The 16,888-nt window shown below is 44.9% G+C and overlaps 1 protein-coding gene across 1 annotated transcript in view; it reads left to right on the top strand.

Annotated features, from left to right (window-relative positions):
* The window catches only part of CEP85L (centrosomal protein 85 like), a 1,265,215-nt gene that overhangs the window by 781,213 nt on the left and 467,114 nt on the right, over positions 1 to 16,888 (top strand). The window contains exon 5 of the mRNA XM_044074367.1: positions 6,726 to 6,843. Within this exon, the coding sequence (XP_043930302.1) occupies positions 6,726 to 6,843 (118 nt within the window). The remainder of the gene's footprint in view (positions 1 to 6,725; positions 6,844 to 16,888) is intronic.

Genomic DNA, 16,888 nt, shown 5'->3' with positions numbered 1-16,888 from the left:
GTCTACCTCCATAGGGACGCCTCCTTCTGATGTCTCCTCCGAAGAGTATCTGTGTCCGCCTTTTTCTTGGAATGCCTCTACTGCCCCCGCTTCTCTCCGGTCGGAGCGGTCTGGCCGGATGGGTATCTTTAGAGATCTCCAGGCTGTTCGACCACGCCGATTTATCTCTCTTTTCCTGCCGGTCTTGTCCCAAATGTTTATCTCCTGTTAAGAAGCAGACTGGTTGCTAGCCACTTTTTGAACCTCGATTTCTTACCAGAGTTTGGAGCCGTCCAGCGATGCCAGCTCATCGCGCCTTCCGACCTCAGGCTCCGCTCCGCGGCTTCTCGAGCATTCTCTGACAGAGAAGCCTCCTTGAGGGAATCGCCGTCGCTTCTGGTCCGCCGGTTAGCGGACCATCTCTCCCTCTCGGCCCCCGGCGCTTTGCTTTTGCGGACTTCGCGCTCAAGGCTATCCCTCGAGCCAATCCCGGAGTCGAGCCTCCCCTGGATTGATCGGATCCCTCGCTCGGGGTCTCGGCCCGCCTTTGAGGTGGCATCCGACTTCCCTGCTCCCCGGAGCCCTCTCAGTACGGTCCATCCCCCCCTTCCTCTCTGTATTGGGCCGGGTTCCTTTGCCCCCTCCTTGCTCAGATCGGCGTCCTCTCCATGAATCGGTCTTTCCGTCCCGGCTCTAGACCTCCTCCGCTCTCTGTGTCCTGGAGATTCACCCTCTCCAGGTCCCCTGGCAAGTGAAACCACAGTCTCCCCTGTTCCCTACTACATCTGATACCGGCTCTAGGATGAGTCGGAGGGCAGGCCACCAGACTCCCTTGGCTTCACTTTCTTTCAGACATCCTTGCTTCCCACAAAGAGGGGGACCCACTATCCATGATCCCCTCCGAGGATGAGCGCCTGAGGACTTCGAAGCCTTTTGATCCCGCCCGATCTCACCTGGAGACCACTTTGCTCGAGCTCTTGATCCCGCCTCCAGATTCTGTGGAACCTGTCCCCAGGAGCATCTCATCCCAGCCATCACGTCCTTTCCGATTGCTCCTTTCTTTCCAGTTTCACGCAAATCCCTGCCCCCTTCGGACAAGTGCCACTAAGAAGGAACTTTATGATCTCAATTTGGTACCCGTCCATCCTCCCAACAAGTTGGATCAGGACCCCATGGGCTCCTGGTCCAGTCATGTTTTCAGCTTCTGAGCTGCTATGCTCAATAACCATCTTTTGTCCCTTCACCATAAGTCAAAGAGACAATCTCAAGGAACTAGCGGAACTTTCCCAGGATGTATCTTGCTCTTCCTCTCCTCCTTGCAGGTGAACCAGCCAGCAATCCTGAATTTATCCAACTCCCTCCTTTTGCTCTCCTTCTGCTTCTGGCCTGATGCAGGCGACCAGAATGACAGGAGTGGCTCTATTCTTTCCTCTGATGCTATGCATCCTTCTATGATCCTTGACTTTCCATTCACCAATAAGGAACCTGATTCATCATCTTTGTTCGACCTCAGGCATCCCTGACTCCTTTGATCCCGACCCTCCACCTAAAACTCTTTCTGCCCTTGGCTCACTTACAGGTTGGAGCTAGAAACCTGTCCCAAGCCCAGAAAACTGTCTTTCCTGTGGAGGAAAGCAATCCCCAATTTAGCTACATATCCAGACTGTCAGAGGTGAAGGAAGGTTACCCAGAGGTGTAAGGTGTGGTGACGCCAACCCCCCCTAAGGAACTTCCCCCCAACTCCAGAACAGGAGAGGCAGAGTGAGGGTCTCAGAGGAGGGGAGCTTGCCCCACAGTGTGGCCCCTTACACCAGTTGGAGAAGGGATTTCACACCCAGTAGCTCAACAGCACCTCACCATCCTTGAGCACAGTCAGATCAAGGAAGTAGGTGAAACCAGTAGCTCAAAGGTCTTCCAGACCAGAAATCCCTTCAAGATCCCCTGAGAGAATCCTGGATTTATCCACAGGAGGCTCCCCCAAAGCTCCTATGCTCTAGAAAGACAACCCCTGGAAGCATCCCACAGGAGATCCGTGGGGCACTGAGATTCTGGATGGTCTTTGGTCCCCAGGAGATTGAGACCACCAGCAGACCCCCAATACCTAAAGATCTTCTAAAAGAAGGCAAGAAAGAGGGAAGGTCACCCTCAGTCAGGTCTGCCAGTTCAAGCAAGGACACTGTCATGCAGAGATTAGGATGGTCCCCAAGAGTCCATTCATCACATAAAGATTCAGAGGCCCAAGATGTTGGCCCTCCACACAAGGAGCACACTTTGTACATCGGTCAGCCCCTTGGCCATTCAGAGGCTCCCCCATAGGTGTTGCCCAAATGTATGCAGTGGTCCTGGGATGAACTAGAGATTCAGAGCCCCCAGGGGCGGCTCCAAATTTCAGCACCAGGCTCCTCTCCCACCACTCAATGGCAGGCGTCCAGCTGTCAGACCACGCCAGTACCTCTAAGGTGTTTCCAGTTTTTCCATTTCAGTGTTTTCTTCATCCACCATACTCACAGGTCTCACCAGCCTCCTTACTCTCCAGGTACTTCTGCGACTGGGCCAAATTATCAAAAATCCAACAGGATCAAAGAATTCTCTGACATCCAAAAGCTCCTCAGAAATCATTGCAGAGCAGCAAAGTAAAAGCCAGGAAGGATGACGCTTCTAGATTCTTTATGGTCCCCAAAAGGTTCTAGATTGACTAGCTCTCTAGCTCACATGCCTCTGCAGTGATCTTATCAACCAGTGGTCGCTATGGTGTCTTCCTTCACATGTCTTCGCCAATCTCTGGGTAATACAGTCAGGATGTGCTCTCTACTGGTCTCAGTCTCCCTCTTTCTTCACTCTCTTCAATTCTTGTTCCTCCCTCTTCTTCATCAGCTCACGGATGCCTCCTCTCTGCACGGGCCTCCCATTATCAGGGCCTCACTCTCACGATGCCAGACCCATAGCGGGTAATATGGCAGTAAATGGGTCCATCTGAGCACTGCAAAATTTCCAGAGAAATGAGCTTGCTCAACGATACTGGTTCTCTCCTCAACCCATGAAGGTACAACGTATCAGACACCGGACTCGTGTACATCAACAAAGGTAGTTCAACCAGGTCCTATCCCGGGTCCTATCTTCTGCAGCAGGCTTTTGGCTCTTGCAATGGGCAATCGGGTTTCAACATCACTTGATGATAGCAACGCAATCATCGGAAGGCTTGACCTCTCCAGACAGGCTGAGCTCATGCCCCTCTCTCCAGGCCCTACATCAATTCAATCAATCTTGTTTTGAGAGATTTTTCTGATGCCGACCATCTTTGCTTTTTCCTTTACAAACAAACAAAATCGATTTACCCCATTCTTTTTTCACTTTTGCCCCACCCCAGAGACCCCTGAGGCTAACCTCTTGGCCCACGGGGGCAGGACCTACGCTGGCTCTGGTCCTCCCTTCCTTGATTCCACAAGTCATTCAGAAAGCCACCATTTTGAGGGGAAGTTGATTCTCATTTGCCCCACTGGCCTCGGGCAAATTTGGCTCGTCCTCTCTGCATCACTCCTGGTGCAGCCCTGCATCTGGACCCAGTTCCGATCTCACCCATTTTTTCCCAAACTATTCTCGGTATCAGGAAGAAATCAAGATTTTATTTGTCCAATATGCGCTCAAACAGGAAAAAAGTAGAAAAAGTCCCCAGTCCCAGGAACCAATTATCTGTCTTCCACCATTTCACCATTTCTCATTCTCAAGCTGACTACTTCCCAAAAACCAGCTACACCTTCTAAATCAGCTAGGGAGTCTATCCACTTCTCAGCCCTTCTTCTACCTACCCATACCCACCCCATGTGCACCAGCAGCTACTACCCTTCACACTCATCACTCCATCTATACCCACAGCCAGCATTGGCCCCAGAGACACCTCCAGTACAGTTCTAGTTCACAGTTCTCATCTGGCCCATTGAGCCACCCGGGATACAGGTGGGTGCTAGCAGTTAGATCCAGGAAGAATTCCACCCGAATTGAACAGGACACATTTTTAAGTTTTTTACCTTATGCTTCTGTACATCCATGTCTCTTGTTCTTGTCTTTCTTCTTCCCTCCTTCTTTCTCCTCTCCTCCTTCCCTGGCCTTAAAGTCTTTATCAGGTGTTGTCCTCCCTGAGCTGTTTCGAGGACTTTCTTATATGATGACTCTAACTTGGGTTTCCAGTGTTGTTATAGGTGTACTGTTAGTAGTAGCCACCAAACGAGAAGCGAGGTAGCTACCGTTCCGCCTTGCATCATGTATGATTGATAAGCTGGTAAAGGAGTAAGTTCTCAAGCTAAAGCAGTTTAGTCGGAGAGCGGAGTGGCTCCACGAACTCCAGCAAGAAAGAAGGCGAGAGAAGACAACTAACATGGAACATTATGGTAGGTACATAACTTCTAATTTCTTCCTGTCCTCTGCATATTGCTCTGTCACACCACAACCGCCTGCATTTCCTCTCTCACGACGTCCATAAACCTTATCTTAGGCCTTCCTCTTTTCCTGTTACCTGGCAGCTCCATCCTTAGCATCCTTTTCCCAGTATGCTCCCAAATCACTCCTGACACTCTTCTCCACCCATTCCACCATGCATGTACTCTCTTCTTCACCTCTATTCCACACTCACCATTACTCTGAACTGTTGATCCCAAGTACTTAAACTCATCCACCTTCACCACCTCTACTCCCTGCATCCTCACCATTCATCTCTCCTCCCTCTCATTCACACACACATATTCTGTCTTAGTCCTGCTGACCTTCATTCCTCTCCTCTCTAGAGCATATCTCCAGCTCTACAGGGTCTCCTCAACCTGGTCCCTACTCTCACTACAGATCACAATGTTCAGGTCCCAATAAATACAAGTATTACTGAACCAGTTTGTGTGGGTATATAATTTACAGCTGCAGCCTTTATTTTATCTTCATTAATTTTATATGCCAAAAAGACTTGAAACTGTCTCAAAATGTTCCACAACTCTGAGATGTCCCTTTCTGAATTTATCGAGTACAAAATAATATCCCATGCAAATAAGGCCAAATTTCTTGATTACCAAAAGCCACCTGCTTCTCTGTTCAAACACAGTTTGTTAGAAAAGAACCCTGATCCTTCATATATCCTCCTAATTAGCCTTATTGTATCAGGGAATACAAGTATGTCAGTTCCTCTATTGTAAAATCCCAGTTTAATGTGTTGAATGCTTTCTCTCCAATAAATTCCACCAACAGCAGCAGTGTTTTCTTATGTTATGCATTCCTGTGGGTCATCATTGTTGTATTAATGTTGTCAGATGTTTGCTTCCCTTCCACATAACTACATCAGTCCTTATATATCAATTTTGGCAACACCTTTGCCTTTTTTTTTTGCTAGACATCAACACTTCATAATCTGTTAGTCTGTTCTGTTTTGTTTTTACTTCAATGTAACTACATATATCTGTTCATTTGTCTGAGTGGCTAATTGTGCTGCATCTGTGCTGAGATGTGCTACAGAATACAGAACACGCTCGCTGCCAGTTGTCAAATAGTTAATGCTAACTAGATCAGAAGGCTAGGACACATGACATGAAATCAGGATGCAACTGAAGAGCTGCTCAGCCTTCAGTAAATATAATCACAAGTTTACTATATTTAATATAGTTTCTGTGAAATAACCAAATTAAAACTGCATTTTAGAATCAGAAAGTCTCCTTTTAATGATGAAAGCATAATTACAGCTAAAAGAAATTCTCTCAAAGACCAAAGGTAGCCATGCCTTTCTGTCCTCTCTTGAGTTAGACCTAGTATGAAGCAAGTATAACTATTGTTAGAATTGTTCTTCACCACCAAAACTAGAGTTCATGTGTTGGAATTTATTGCTGCTGTTTTGGTTTGTTCTTTGTTTGTGGAAGAAAAAATAATCCTGGCATTGGACTTTTTTATTGAACAAGACATCTGTGCATCTGTATTTCATTAAAACGTCTGAAAGGTAATACTGGCCTTGTTCTTTCCTGTGGTGGCGATATTGTTAGAATTGCTCTGGTTGACCTTGTACCTTGTTCAACTTTTACCTTTTTTCCAGCTGCGCCAAGTGTGTTGGTCCATTCTGTGACCAATTAGAAACCAAAAAGAAACCAGCGTGTTTCCTCAGGTCTGAGGAAGTTGGGGCATTGATCTCTTCAAAAGCGCTTACAATAAACTTGGATTTTATTGCTCACAGTGTGTGTGGGTATTGATGCTACCTCTGAAACACGGTTGTTTCTTTTTGGTTTCTAAGTGGTTTTCAGTTTTTTGTAGTGAAGTTCATTCTGTGACCAATGTCCAGGTAACTGCTCTTTAAATTGCAAGAGTGTAATTTTTGTAGTTGTCCTGGTTTCCTTTTTTGAGATTCCTGCTTCTGTCAACAAGTTTACCAAAGTCTTTGGTGCAGCATTTGTACTAAATGGGTATTTTGTCACAAGTACGATACTGTTGATTTCCATTTCAGTAGCTCTTTTTCTCCAGTTTTGTGGAGTTTGCTTTCATTTAATTTAGTTTGTTGAGTTTACTGGTTGTCTTTATTGTGTGTCAAACAATTGATTGTGTCACAGTTCTTATTTTTCTTTTTTATTTTTGCATCTATATAATTAAATGTGCATTACCAGTATATCCGTAATTTTCATTCCTTGTGAGTGTTTCTGTTTGAGAGTGGAAGGGTTGACACTTTTTTTGTAGATCATTCACAATTTTCTTCATCTATGTTTTTTGAATCTTTATGGTTTACTTTGCAGACAAAAGCAGCAAATATCCCAGCTTCATCAGAAAATCCGGGAGAATGAACTGCATACACAGCAGGTGATCCTTGGGCATCGTGGGAGCTGTGAAAACCACTGCACAATCTGTCAGCAGGTATGTGGGAAGTCATTTCTGCCTGAGATAACAGTTGGCATGTTAGTTGTGTTTGTAATGTGATGATTGTCTGAGTTGTAATTTGATGCTGGGACAGTACCACTGGACCTTTACTGAGGAATAAAGGATATGGTATAATGCATTAACAGTATGTATTTAATCCAGTATTTCTGGGATGTAAACAAAACTTTTGGGTAATAACTAGCACACTGCAGTTGCATCTGTTACTCCAAAAACAAGTGGAGCAAAAGAATGTTAGAACATTCCATTGTGATAGCTGTTAATTCTAGTACAGCATAATTCAAGTGCGGTAATGCCTCCCCCCCCCCAATAAACATCTTTATTAAATGATCACGTATGACATAGGCATTTATATAAATGAAAAACAAACAACATTGACACCATTTTAGTTGCAAACATTATACAGCTCAGATAACATTGAAACAACTGTAGTGGCAAACAATGTACATCAGTTATAATCTGTCCAGTCATTGGCAGTTAAGCATCATATGGCTCATTCAAATCCTACCTCTTAAACGTCTTTCCTTCTCTGTATATGTTCCCACAATTCCCATTTTTTCCTGTGTAGTTTGTTCCTTCCCTTTTCTAATGATACCAGTTCCAGTTGTTTTATCCCTGTTACTGTATTCACTACTTTAATAAAGTTGGTCTAGACTTAGATTTCTATTTTCTAGTAGTTGCTTTTTTGGCAGCCACCATAATTAGACTCAGCAAGGTTTTACTATGCTTAAGCAATTCCGATTTTGTATCGTAACTCAAATCATCTTCCCAGTCAATCCAATGTGCTCACCCCGCATATCCAACACAGCAGTCCACAAGGAATCCCTAAAGTCTACCAGCTCACTATACTCCCAAAAATATGTTCCCAGCCACCTCTTTCTTGCCTGTCACACCTCCAACATTTGCTGTCCAACTGAGGAAAAATTCTTTGGAGTCTGCTTTGGGTATAAAAATACCTATGTAAACACTTCCAGGCGAAGATCCTAAATCTTTTAGACTTTGTTCCATATTTAGAGGAGTACATATATCTTCCCCATTGTCTCTTTGCGAATTGCTTATCCAATCTCTGTTCCCAATCCTTTTAAAGCTCCTCTGATTGATTCTTATATTTGCCTTGCAAGATTATATATGCTGTACCAATTATTAATTTTTTTAATGTCAGTGTGTGTTCTAGATTCCATTAAAAACTCTATCAGTGCTGCTCTTTCATTTAAAAGCCCCCGTTTCTTTCTCTTTGCCTATACTCTATCAATCCTTGACAGGGAAAGCAATCTCTTACCTGCAGTCCAAATAAATTCTTGGCCTCTTCCCATTCTATTACCTTTCCCTTTCTAGTTATTTGCTACCAGTACCTTGGCTCCTTTGCCAGTTTTCTCCAATAAATTCCAGCCCCCTCTTGCCTATTATCTGTATCCCTAACCACAGTCACCCTATCGGCAGAGTCTCTTTTCTCCATTCTTGTGCTGTTTAGTTCTTAGATTACTCCCTATTTTATGAATATAATACTCCGTATGTTTTTTGTTGTTCTCCTAGAAGAGTTTGCATCTAAAATCCCAATTTTTCCTTATTTCTTGAGCTTCCCCTTGTATCATCATCACTTTTTTCCACTTGGAATTATAGTTTCCTGCTTGTGCTACGTATAAGAGCCTTAACTGTGTTGCTCTGAAGTACCCCCTCAAATTGGGTAATCCTAGTCTGCCTTATTCTAGTGGAAGAATCATCTTATCCCACTTGACCTTTGCTGACTTCCCTTCCCAGACAAAATCCTTTAACTCTTTTTTAATTGCTATCCACAGCTAGTGCGGTAATGCCTTTGTGCAAAGCAAGTCCTGATGTTCTTCGTGTTTCAGTGTTAGTCATCACACTTGTGTTATCTGCCTGCAAGTAGCCCTCAGTTGGCCTGAATACCAGAGTCGTGGGATTTCTGCGTCAGATGCTGTTGCCTCTTCCATGACGTCAGGTCGTCAGGGGTATAAAACATGCAGCTGATGCCATTACACCAGTCTTTCTTGCTGAGAAGGAGCCCGAAGCAGAAGCAGTTCGCAAGTGCCGGTCGGCCGCTACCTGAAATTTTTGTTTTTTCGAGTTTCAGACCTGAAGTCTTCTAAAGCTAAGTACCCTGTTGGGGATTCTTTTTTCATGCTCTAACCAATGTCAGAAAAAATTAACAGTTGTCTTGCCTGTGGAAAGCAAATACCTCACAGAGATTTTCATTCTTAATGCGTCACCTGTTTAGGCCCAGACCACGACGTCCCTAGCTGTTGGTTTTGTGCCTTGTTTAACACCCGAACCATTCGTCGTCAGGCTATTTTTGTAGCTAAATTCTTTTGCCGTCATTCTCTGTATTCTGAAATGGCTTCAGTAAGCCATCCGACTACCGATCTTCTGAAAAAGCGCAAAGACTGAGACAGACCGCATAGGTCAAAAACTGCCGACGACACTTCCATTAAGCTAGTCGCTAGTCCGCCAGTACTCAGTGAGGCGCCTTTGCAGCCCCTGATGCTTGCTTCTACAGATTCGCAGGCCACTGCTGAGACCCATTCATAGTCTGGTATGCCGCGAGATGCTTCTTCGACTATGGAACCAGCGGATGTCTCTACCCTGGATGGGTCCGGAGCCGCTGTGCAGGCACCGGCTTCTGAGGGTGTATTCCAACCTACCGATATTCATATTAAACAGACCACTTCATTTCCTACTAAAACTGCCGAGTTTCTCAGTCCCAGAGTTCGCACTATGCCTAGAAAACCGATGTCCAAAGTGCATGTTCATCCTCCCATGCCACAAAAACAAATGCTTAGAATGGCTGAAGACCTTATTACTCTAATTAGGGGAAGCCAGCCTTCCCCTGCCAAAAGCCAAAGAATTGAATTTCCTTCTGTTACCAGGACATACCGTTATCTACCTATGAGAATTCCGATGCAGAGGAATCTGTTCCCTCTGCCTCCCCTCTAGAGGATTTCTCTGTTGATGAAACCTTGCATACCTTAAGAGAGCTTTTCTGCTGGGAATGCCAGGACTATCCTCAGTCCAAAAAGAGACTCAGTGAATTTTTAGATTTGCCTCAGCACAGGCCTCTAGCTATACCCACTGTCCTGGATATTGTAGACAATGTCTTCTTGGAGTCCAGTCTTACTCCTGACACCTTACCACCAGCTCCTAGAAAACCTGACAGGTACTACAGAGTACCTGATTCTCACAAATTTCTCTTTAAGATTCCTACTGCGGATCCAGAAACCATTTCACAGGGACCTAAAGGCATTAAGGCTACAACAGCCAAAAACCCTACTCCTTCAGACAGGGATTCTAGAGCTTTAGACAGATGGGGTAAGAAGGTATATACCTCTGCAACTCTTGCCATCAGGACTTTGAATTGCCAGTTTCACATGTTGAAGTACCAGCAACATGTTATGGAACTAATTAACAAAAAATGGTGTTACTTCCAGATTGTGCAGAAAATAACACATTTAAATAACATTTACAAGAGTTACTGCATTCTGCAAACCAAGTTAGTAAACATACTTTGCAATGTGGGTTTGATGCCTTAGAAGCATCTTGCAGGGCTGCTGTCACTGGGTCTGCACTGAGAAGGCATGCTTGGCTAAAAGAACAAGTCTTGCCTGACCATGTCAAAGCAAAATTACTAGATGCTCCATTAAATCAGGAGTGTTTGTTTGGCACAAAAGCAGTAGTAGTTCTTAAAAAGATGGAAGAAAAAGCTAAATCTGTGCAAACAGTCAAAGATTTCTTACAGTACAACAAGCTACAGATTACTACAGCACTCAACTTTCCTCACTTGTCTAAAGGAAAACAGTTTTTAGTACTTAATAAATAGGCACCTATCCAGCCATGTCTAAGGGTCAGCTCCCAATGCTTTCTCCTGTCTACCTGATGAATCTGGGCATCTTGGGGCAATGCAGCAATTACCTCATGTACACACACAACCCTCTCTTCCTACCACCCAACACTACAACCTGTGAGAGATGCACTTATATAGCCAAACTGGAAGCAAAGCTCTCTTCACCCAATACTGGAACAGAGTCAAGAGAAGGTAAACACTTGCACCACACCACATTCATCACATAGTCCCTCAAAACCTACACCACCAAAACACATACATAGCAATACAAAACACACACCTACATTCGCGGAGGCTCTCAATAAAAATCTGCTCAAGCAACAGAGACCTCCAAAGCAGAACCCCCCCCCCCCAACACAACAGCCCATAAGGCATAACAACGTACCCAACACTCTAGTCATAGGTGACTCTATAGTCAGGCACACTGATGTTCCACTCACTAGACTAAACAAGGAGAAAGTTACTGTCAGCTGCCTGTCGGTGCCAGGATCTGCCACATAACATACGCACTCAGGTCACTCCACAACAAGTACAAATATGACTCTGTCATTGTCCATGTTGGTGTGAATGACTAGAGACATACCTCCCTGCACTACATGAAAAGAGACATGGAGAAGCTCTCCGATCTTGTAGCTCAGGCAGGTATGACCCTAGCCCTGAGTAGCATCCTGCCATCACCCAGAATTATACCAAAGTACAAGGACAAAATGATTGATTTCAACAATTGGCTAAGCTTCTGGTGTCATTCTAAGGGGATCCAGTATCTGTCTGCCTGGGATGACATGATCGACAGACCACGATGCTTTGCCAGAGATGGCCTACATCTGTCACCCTTGGGATTCCGGATACTGGCTAAGCCTCTTGCCACCCCTGTAGTGCCTTTTTTAGGCAAGGTTCAAATGACAAATTCACGACCGTAACAGGTACAAGCAAGCAAAATCTGAGGGTAACGCTACTCAATGCTAGAAGTCTAAACCTCAAAATGCATTCACTCGAGGCACTCCTTAAAATGGAGAACATTGACATCTGTGCAGTGACAGAGACCTGGTTCACGTTTCCAGAGAGCACCCCTGCATTACAGGTTATAATTCATACCACACCTTTCGGCCACCTAACCTGGACCGAAACACTAAAGGTGGAGGTGTGTCCATATTCTTTAAGGATATCCACAACTTCAGGCTAGTTGCTCAGCATAGTGCATCCAAGATTATCCAAGTACAACTAACTCTGGGCAAGACCGCAATCCAAATTGTAACTTGCTACAGATCCCCCACCATGCCCTAGGATTCCCACTCCTCATTTCTTGATACACTGGAAAATATTAGGGTACAACCCAACACCCTAATAGTGGGCGATTTCAACTATCCCACCATTAACTGGGAAAACTACTCATGTACCAACTCTTTTGCTCAACGTTTTCTGAAATTCATAAATTCCAACGCCTTGGATCAACATATCCACACCCCCACCAGGGGCACCAATATCCTAGACCTGGCCATTACCAACATGGGTGACCGGTGTTCCACCCCAGAAGTCAATTCCTTGTTGGTCAGATCTGACCACAAACTAATCAGCCTAGACATCCACATCCCGCCCCCACCCCCCATTAGGGAAACCAATGTAAAAAATTTCTACAAAGCCAACTTCACGCTTAAGACAGAAGTGGCAAACTTCACAACACCCATGCAGATGGATAATAGAGGTATGACTGCTGAATCCTACACAAATGCACTTTATAAGCACTTACACGAGTGCATGGATCATGCTATCCCTAACAGAACCAAGATGCTATCCTCCAAAAAAAGGAAGCCAATCTGGTGGTCCCCTGCCATAAACAAACTCTACAACAGAAGAAAGAAAGTGGGGCACAAAAGAGTAACATCCCATGACTGGAAGAACTCCTAGTCAGCCTCAGTAAGAAGCTGATATACCTCATAAAATCCTCCAAAGCAAGTTATGAAAACAAAATCTCCACTGATTCTAAAGACAACCAGAAAGCATTCTGTAGCTATGTCAAGAATCTCAATGGCAACACTCAGATGTGCTCTGAGTTACAGCACAATGGCAATAAATATACAGAACCAACTGATATTGCCAACATCCTGGCAGATAGGTTCAGTGCTAACTGTACCACCTCTCACCCCCTAAAGGGCCCATCTCTATACCGGAAGAATGCAAAGTTCCTGTAATCATGGCTGCACAGGTAAAAACCATACTCTCCAAAGCCAAGAACACAGCATCCATGGGACCTGACAACATCCCAGGCTGCATTCTACATGAACTACAAAAAAGCACCATGTTCAATCATAGCCTCACCTCAGGCTTTGTGCCCACTGAATGGCGCACAGCGATGGTTATTCCACTCCACAAAGGGTGAGCCATCATGGACCCCAGGAACTACCACCCCATTAGCATAATGAGCCTGGTCTGCAAGGCCATGGAAGGTATCCTCATCGAACTTATAAACAAAGACATTGGTAATCTTCAAACTCTCGACCCCACCCAGTTCGAGTTTGTAAAAGTCAGATCATGTCTCCTAAACCTGATTGACTTTTTTGAAGCAGTCACCAAAGCCGTAGACGAGGGTAAGGTGGCTCACACAGCCTATCTAGATCTTGCCAAGGCTTTTGACACCATCCCCCACTCTGGAATTATAGATAAACTCACTAAACTAGGTATACATCCCTATGTCACAAGATGGGTTGCCAACTGGCTGACTGATAGAACCCACACTTGGAAAGTAGCAGACTCCAAATCCGACTTCAGACCAGTGACAAGTGGAGTACCACAGGGTTCAGTCCTGGGTCCTCTCCTGTTTGGTATCTACTTTTCTGAAGTACAGACTAACACAGAAGGTGTTTGGCTAACATATTTCGCAGATGACTGCAAACTAGGAGCCATAATTGAAACTCCTAACGATGTGGACATTCTGCAAAAGGGCCTCACTGAGACAGATGTCTGGTGTCAAAATCATGGCCTCAAGCTCAATGCCAAAAAGTGCATTGTCATCCCATTTGGTAAAATCTCTGTACCCATGATCTGCCACATAGGTGGTAGTCTACTTAACACTGAAAGTGTGATAAGTGACCTTGGGACACAGGTGGACAGTAGTCTCTCCTTTGATAATCACATCACCACAGTAGTCAGGAAATCCTTCTACGTGGCACACCTCATCACAAAAGGTTTCTCATCCAGGAAAAAAGAGGTGATTGTTCCCCTCTACTCATCACTCATTAGACCCATTATAGAGTACAACGTCCCTTTTGGTATGTACCTCGCAAGACATCTACAACAACTGGAAAGGCTGCAGAAATACTTCACAAAGAGGATTACCAGCCTCAGATAGATGCCCTACGCAGACTGTGTCAAAAAACTCCAGCTTTACTCCATCACATATCGCCTACTCAGAGGCGATCTCTGCCTAACATACAAAGCTATGTCAAACCCAGAGCTGTTGGACATGCTCCACTTAAAGAAATCCTAATCCCTCTGAGCTACACGCTCTAGGGACCTAATCCTTGTCACCACAATAAACAGAACATGCTGGAGGGATAGATTCCTGTCCCAGAGACTTCCCATACTCTGAAACAAACTACCTGTCTATATCAAACAAAGCTCCTCATTAGCAATCTTCAAGAAAAATCTTGATGATTGGATGGGAGATAAGAAATTTGCCCCGGGGATCACCTCTGTGGCTCTGCTCGACAGGGCCACAGGAAAATAATTTTCTTGGGTGGCGAAAGCCAGGGTACCTTTTTGGCTAGGCTTGTATAGGCCCTAGGGCCGATAGCCTAGTACCTACCTATGAACATATAAAAGCATGAGCACAAGTAAGAAAAATAAAAACAAGGAAAAGGAGAGAGTTGCAAAGGTATTTGAGGAGAAGGAGCTAAAGTTTTTGCCAGGAGAGCAGCAAGTCCAAAGCCACCCGAGAGGAATTCTTTCAGCTGCAACTTAAATAAATGAATATTAGGAGTATGTATTACCTTAACTGGTTCAGGGATCATATTCTAGGTATTTGCTTCACAGTGTGATTACAGAATTTGACTGCAGGTTTTGTAAGGCTTATAGATGTCAAGCAGATTTTTTTCAGAAGATTGATAGCTACAAACAAATGCAGTATATGAGAGTCATGCTGCTCTCAACGCTAGAAGTCTAAATCTCAAAATGCACTTGCTTGAAGCACTCCTTAAAATGGAGAACGTCGACATTTGTGCTGTAACAGAGACCTGACTCAAGGCACCAGAAAGCACCCCTGCACTACCAGGCTATAACTCATTCCACACCTTTCGGCCCCAGAACTTGGACCAAAGCTCCAAAGGCAGTGATGTTTCCATATTCATAAAGGATGTGCACACTTCCAGACTGGTAGCCCAAAATAACACATCAGAGATGCTTCACGTGCAGCTAACATTGGGTAAGACAGCGATTCAGGTCGTAGCCTGTTATAGGTCCCCAACCATGTCTCAAGACACTCACTCCACGTTCCTAAGCACCCTGGAGAATATTAGGGTCCAACCTAACACTCTCATACTGGGCGACTTCAACTACCCCTCCATTAACTGGGAAAACTACTCATGTACCAATGCACTTGCCCAACGTTTCCTGGAATTCATTAATTCCAATGCCCTGGACCAGCTCGTTCTAACTCCCACTAGATATAGTAGCATCCTTGACCTGGTCATTACCAACATGGGCGACCATTGCTCTACACCAATAGTCAACTCCTCCCTGGTTAGATTGAACCACAAATGAATCACCTTGGAAATCCACATCCCCCCATGAAAAACTTCTCCAAAGCTAAATTTGAGCTCCTAAAAGCAGAGGTGGTTAACTTCACGGCACCCATGCAAATGGAGAATAGTTGCATGACCGCCGAATCATACACCAATACACTGTGCGAACACGTACACAAATGCATGGATCTCGCCATACCCAACAGAACCAAGATGCTCTCCTACAAAAAAAGGAAGCCAATCTGGTGGTCTCCTGCCATAAAACAAGCTCTATAACAGGAGGAGGAAACTGAAACTGAATATGGTGAACTCCCAGTACTGGAAAAACTCCCTTATCAGCCTCAACAAAAAGTTGAGATCCCTCAGAAAATCCTCTAAAGCTAGCTATGAAAACAGAATTGCAGCAGTTAGTAAAGACAACCACAAGGTCTTCTATAAATCTCCTCGGCAATACCTAGATTTACTCTGAGCTACTGCACAATGGTACCTCCTATACCCAGCCAACAGATAGTGCCAATATACTGGCCGACAGATTCAGTGCCAACTTTACCCCCCCAAAGGACCAATCACAATACCAGTAGATTGCCAGGCACCCAGTATTCCTGCTGCACAGTTTAAAACAGCACTGTCCAAGGCCAAAAATACAGCTTTTATGGGACCTGACAATATCCCTGGCTGTGTTCTACATGAACTACAGAGTGAACTGGCACCTCACCTGTGTGCCCTGTTCAGTCACAGCCTCACCTCAGGCTTTGTCCCTACCAAATGGCGCACTGCTATAGTCATCCCTCTCCACAGAGGAGGAGCGACTACGGACCCTGGGAACTATCGCCCCATTAGTCTGACAAGTCTGATATGCAAAGCTGTGGAACACATCATCATGGACCTAATAAACAAGGATATAGGGAATCTCCAAACTCTGGATCCCAAACAGTTTGGGTTTATGAAGGGTAGAGCATTCCTGCTCAACTTGATCGACTTCTTGGAGTCAGTCACCAGAGCTGTGGATGAAGGCAAGGTGGTTCATACAGCCTACCTTGATCTGGCCAAGGGCTTTGATACTATTCCCTACTCAGGAATCACAGAAAAACTCACCAAGCTAGGCATCAACCCCTATATCTCTAGGTGGGTTGCAGGGTTGCAAATTGGCTCACAGATAGAACCCACAGTATGAAAGTAGCTGACTCCAAGTCAGACTGCCAACCAGTCATGAGTGGAGTCCCACAGGGATCGGTCCTGGGTCCTCCTCTGTTTGGTATCTACTTCTCAAAAGTCCAGGCCAACACAAAGCGACTCTGGCTGACAAAGTTCGCAGACGATTGTACGTTGGGAGTCATTATTAACTCCCCAAGTGATGTTGACATCCTACAGAAATGGCTCACTGAGACCAACGACTGGTTTAAGCTCAATGCCAAAAAATGTTGTCATCCCC

The sequence above is a fragment of the Protopterus annectens genome, chromosome 1.part1, assembly GCF_019279795.1.
Source record: "Protopterus annectens isolate FY-2018-M chromosome 1.part1, PAN1.0, whole genome shotgun sequence".
NCBI lineage: Eukaryota > Metazoa > Chordata > Ceratodontiformes > Protopteridae > Protopterus > Protopterus annectens.
Note: the sequence above shows the minus strand (reverse complement) of the source record. Positions and strands in the feature narration are given on the sequence as shown.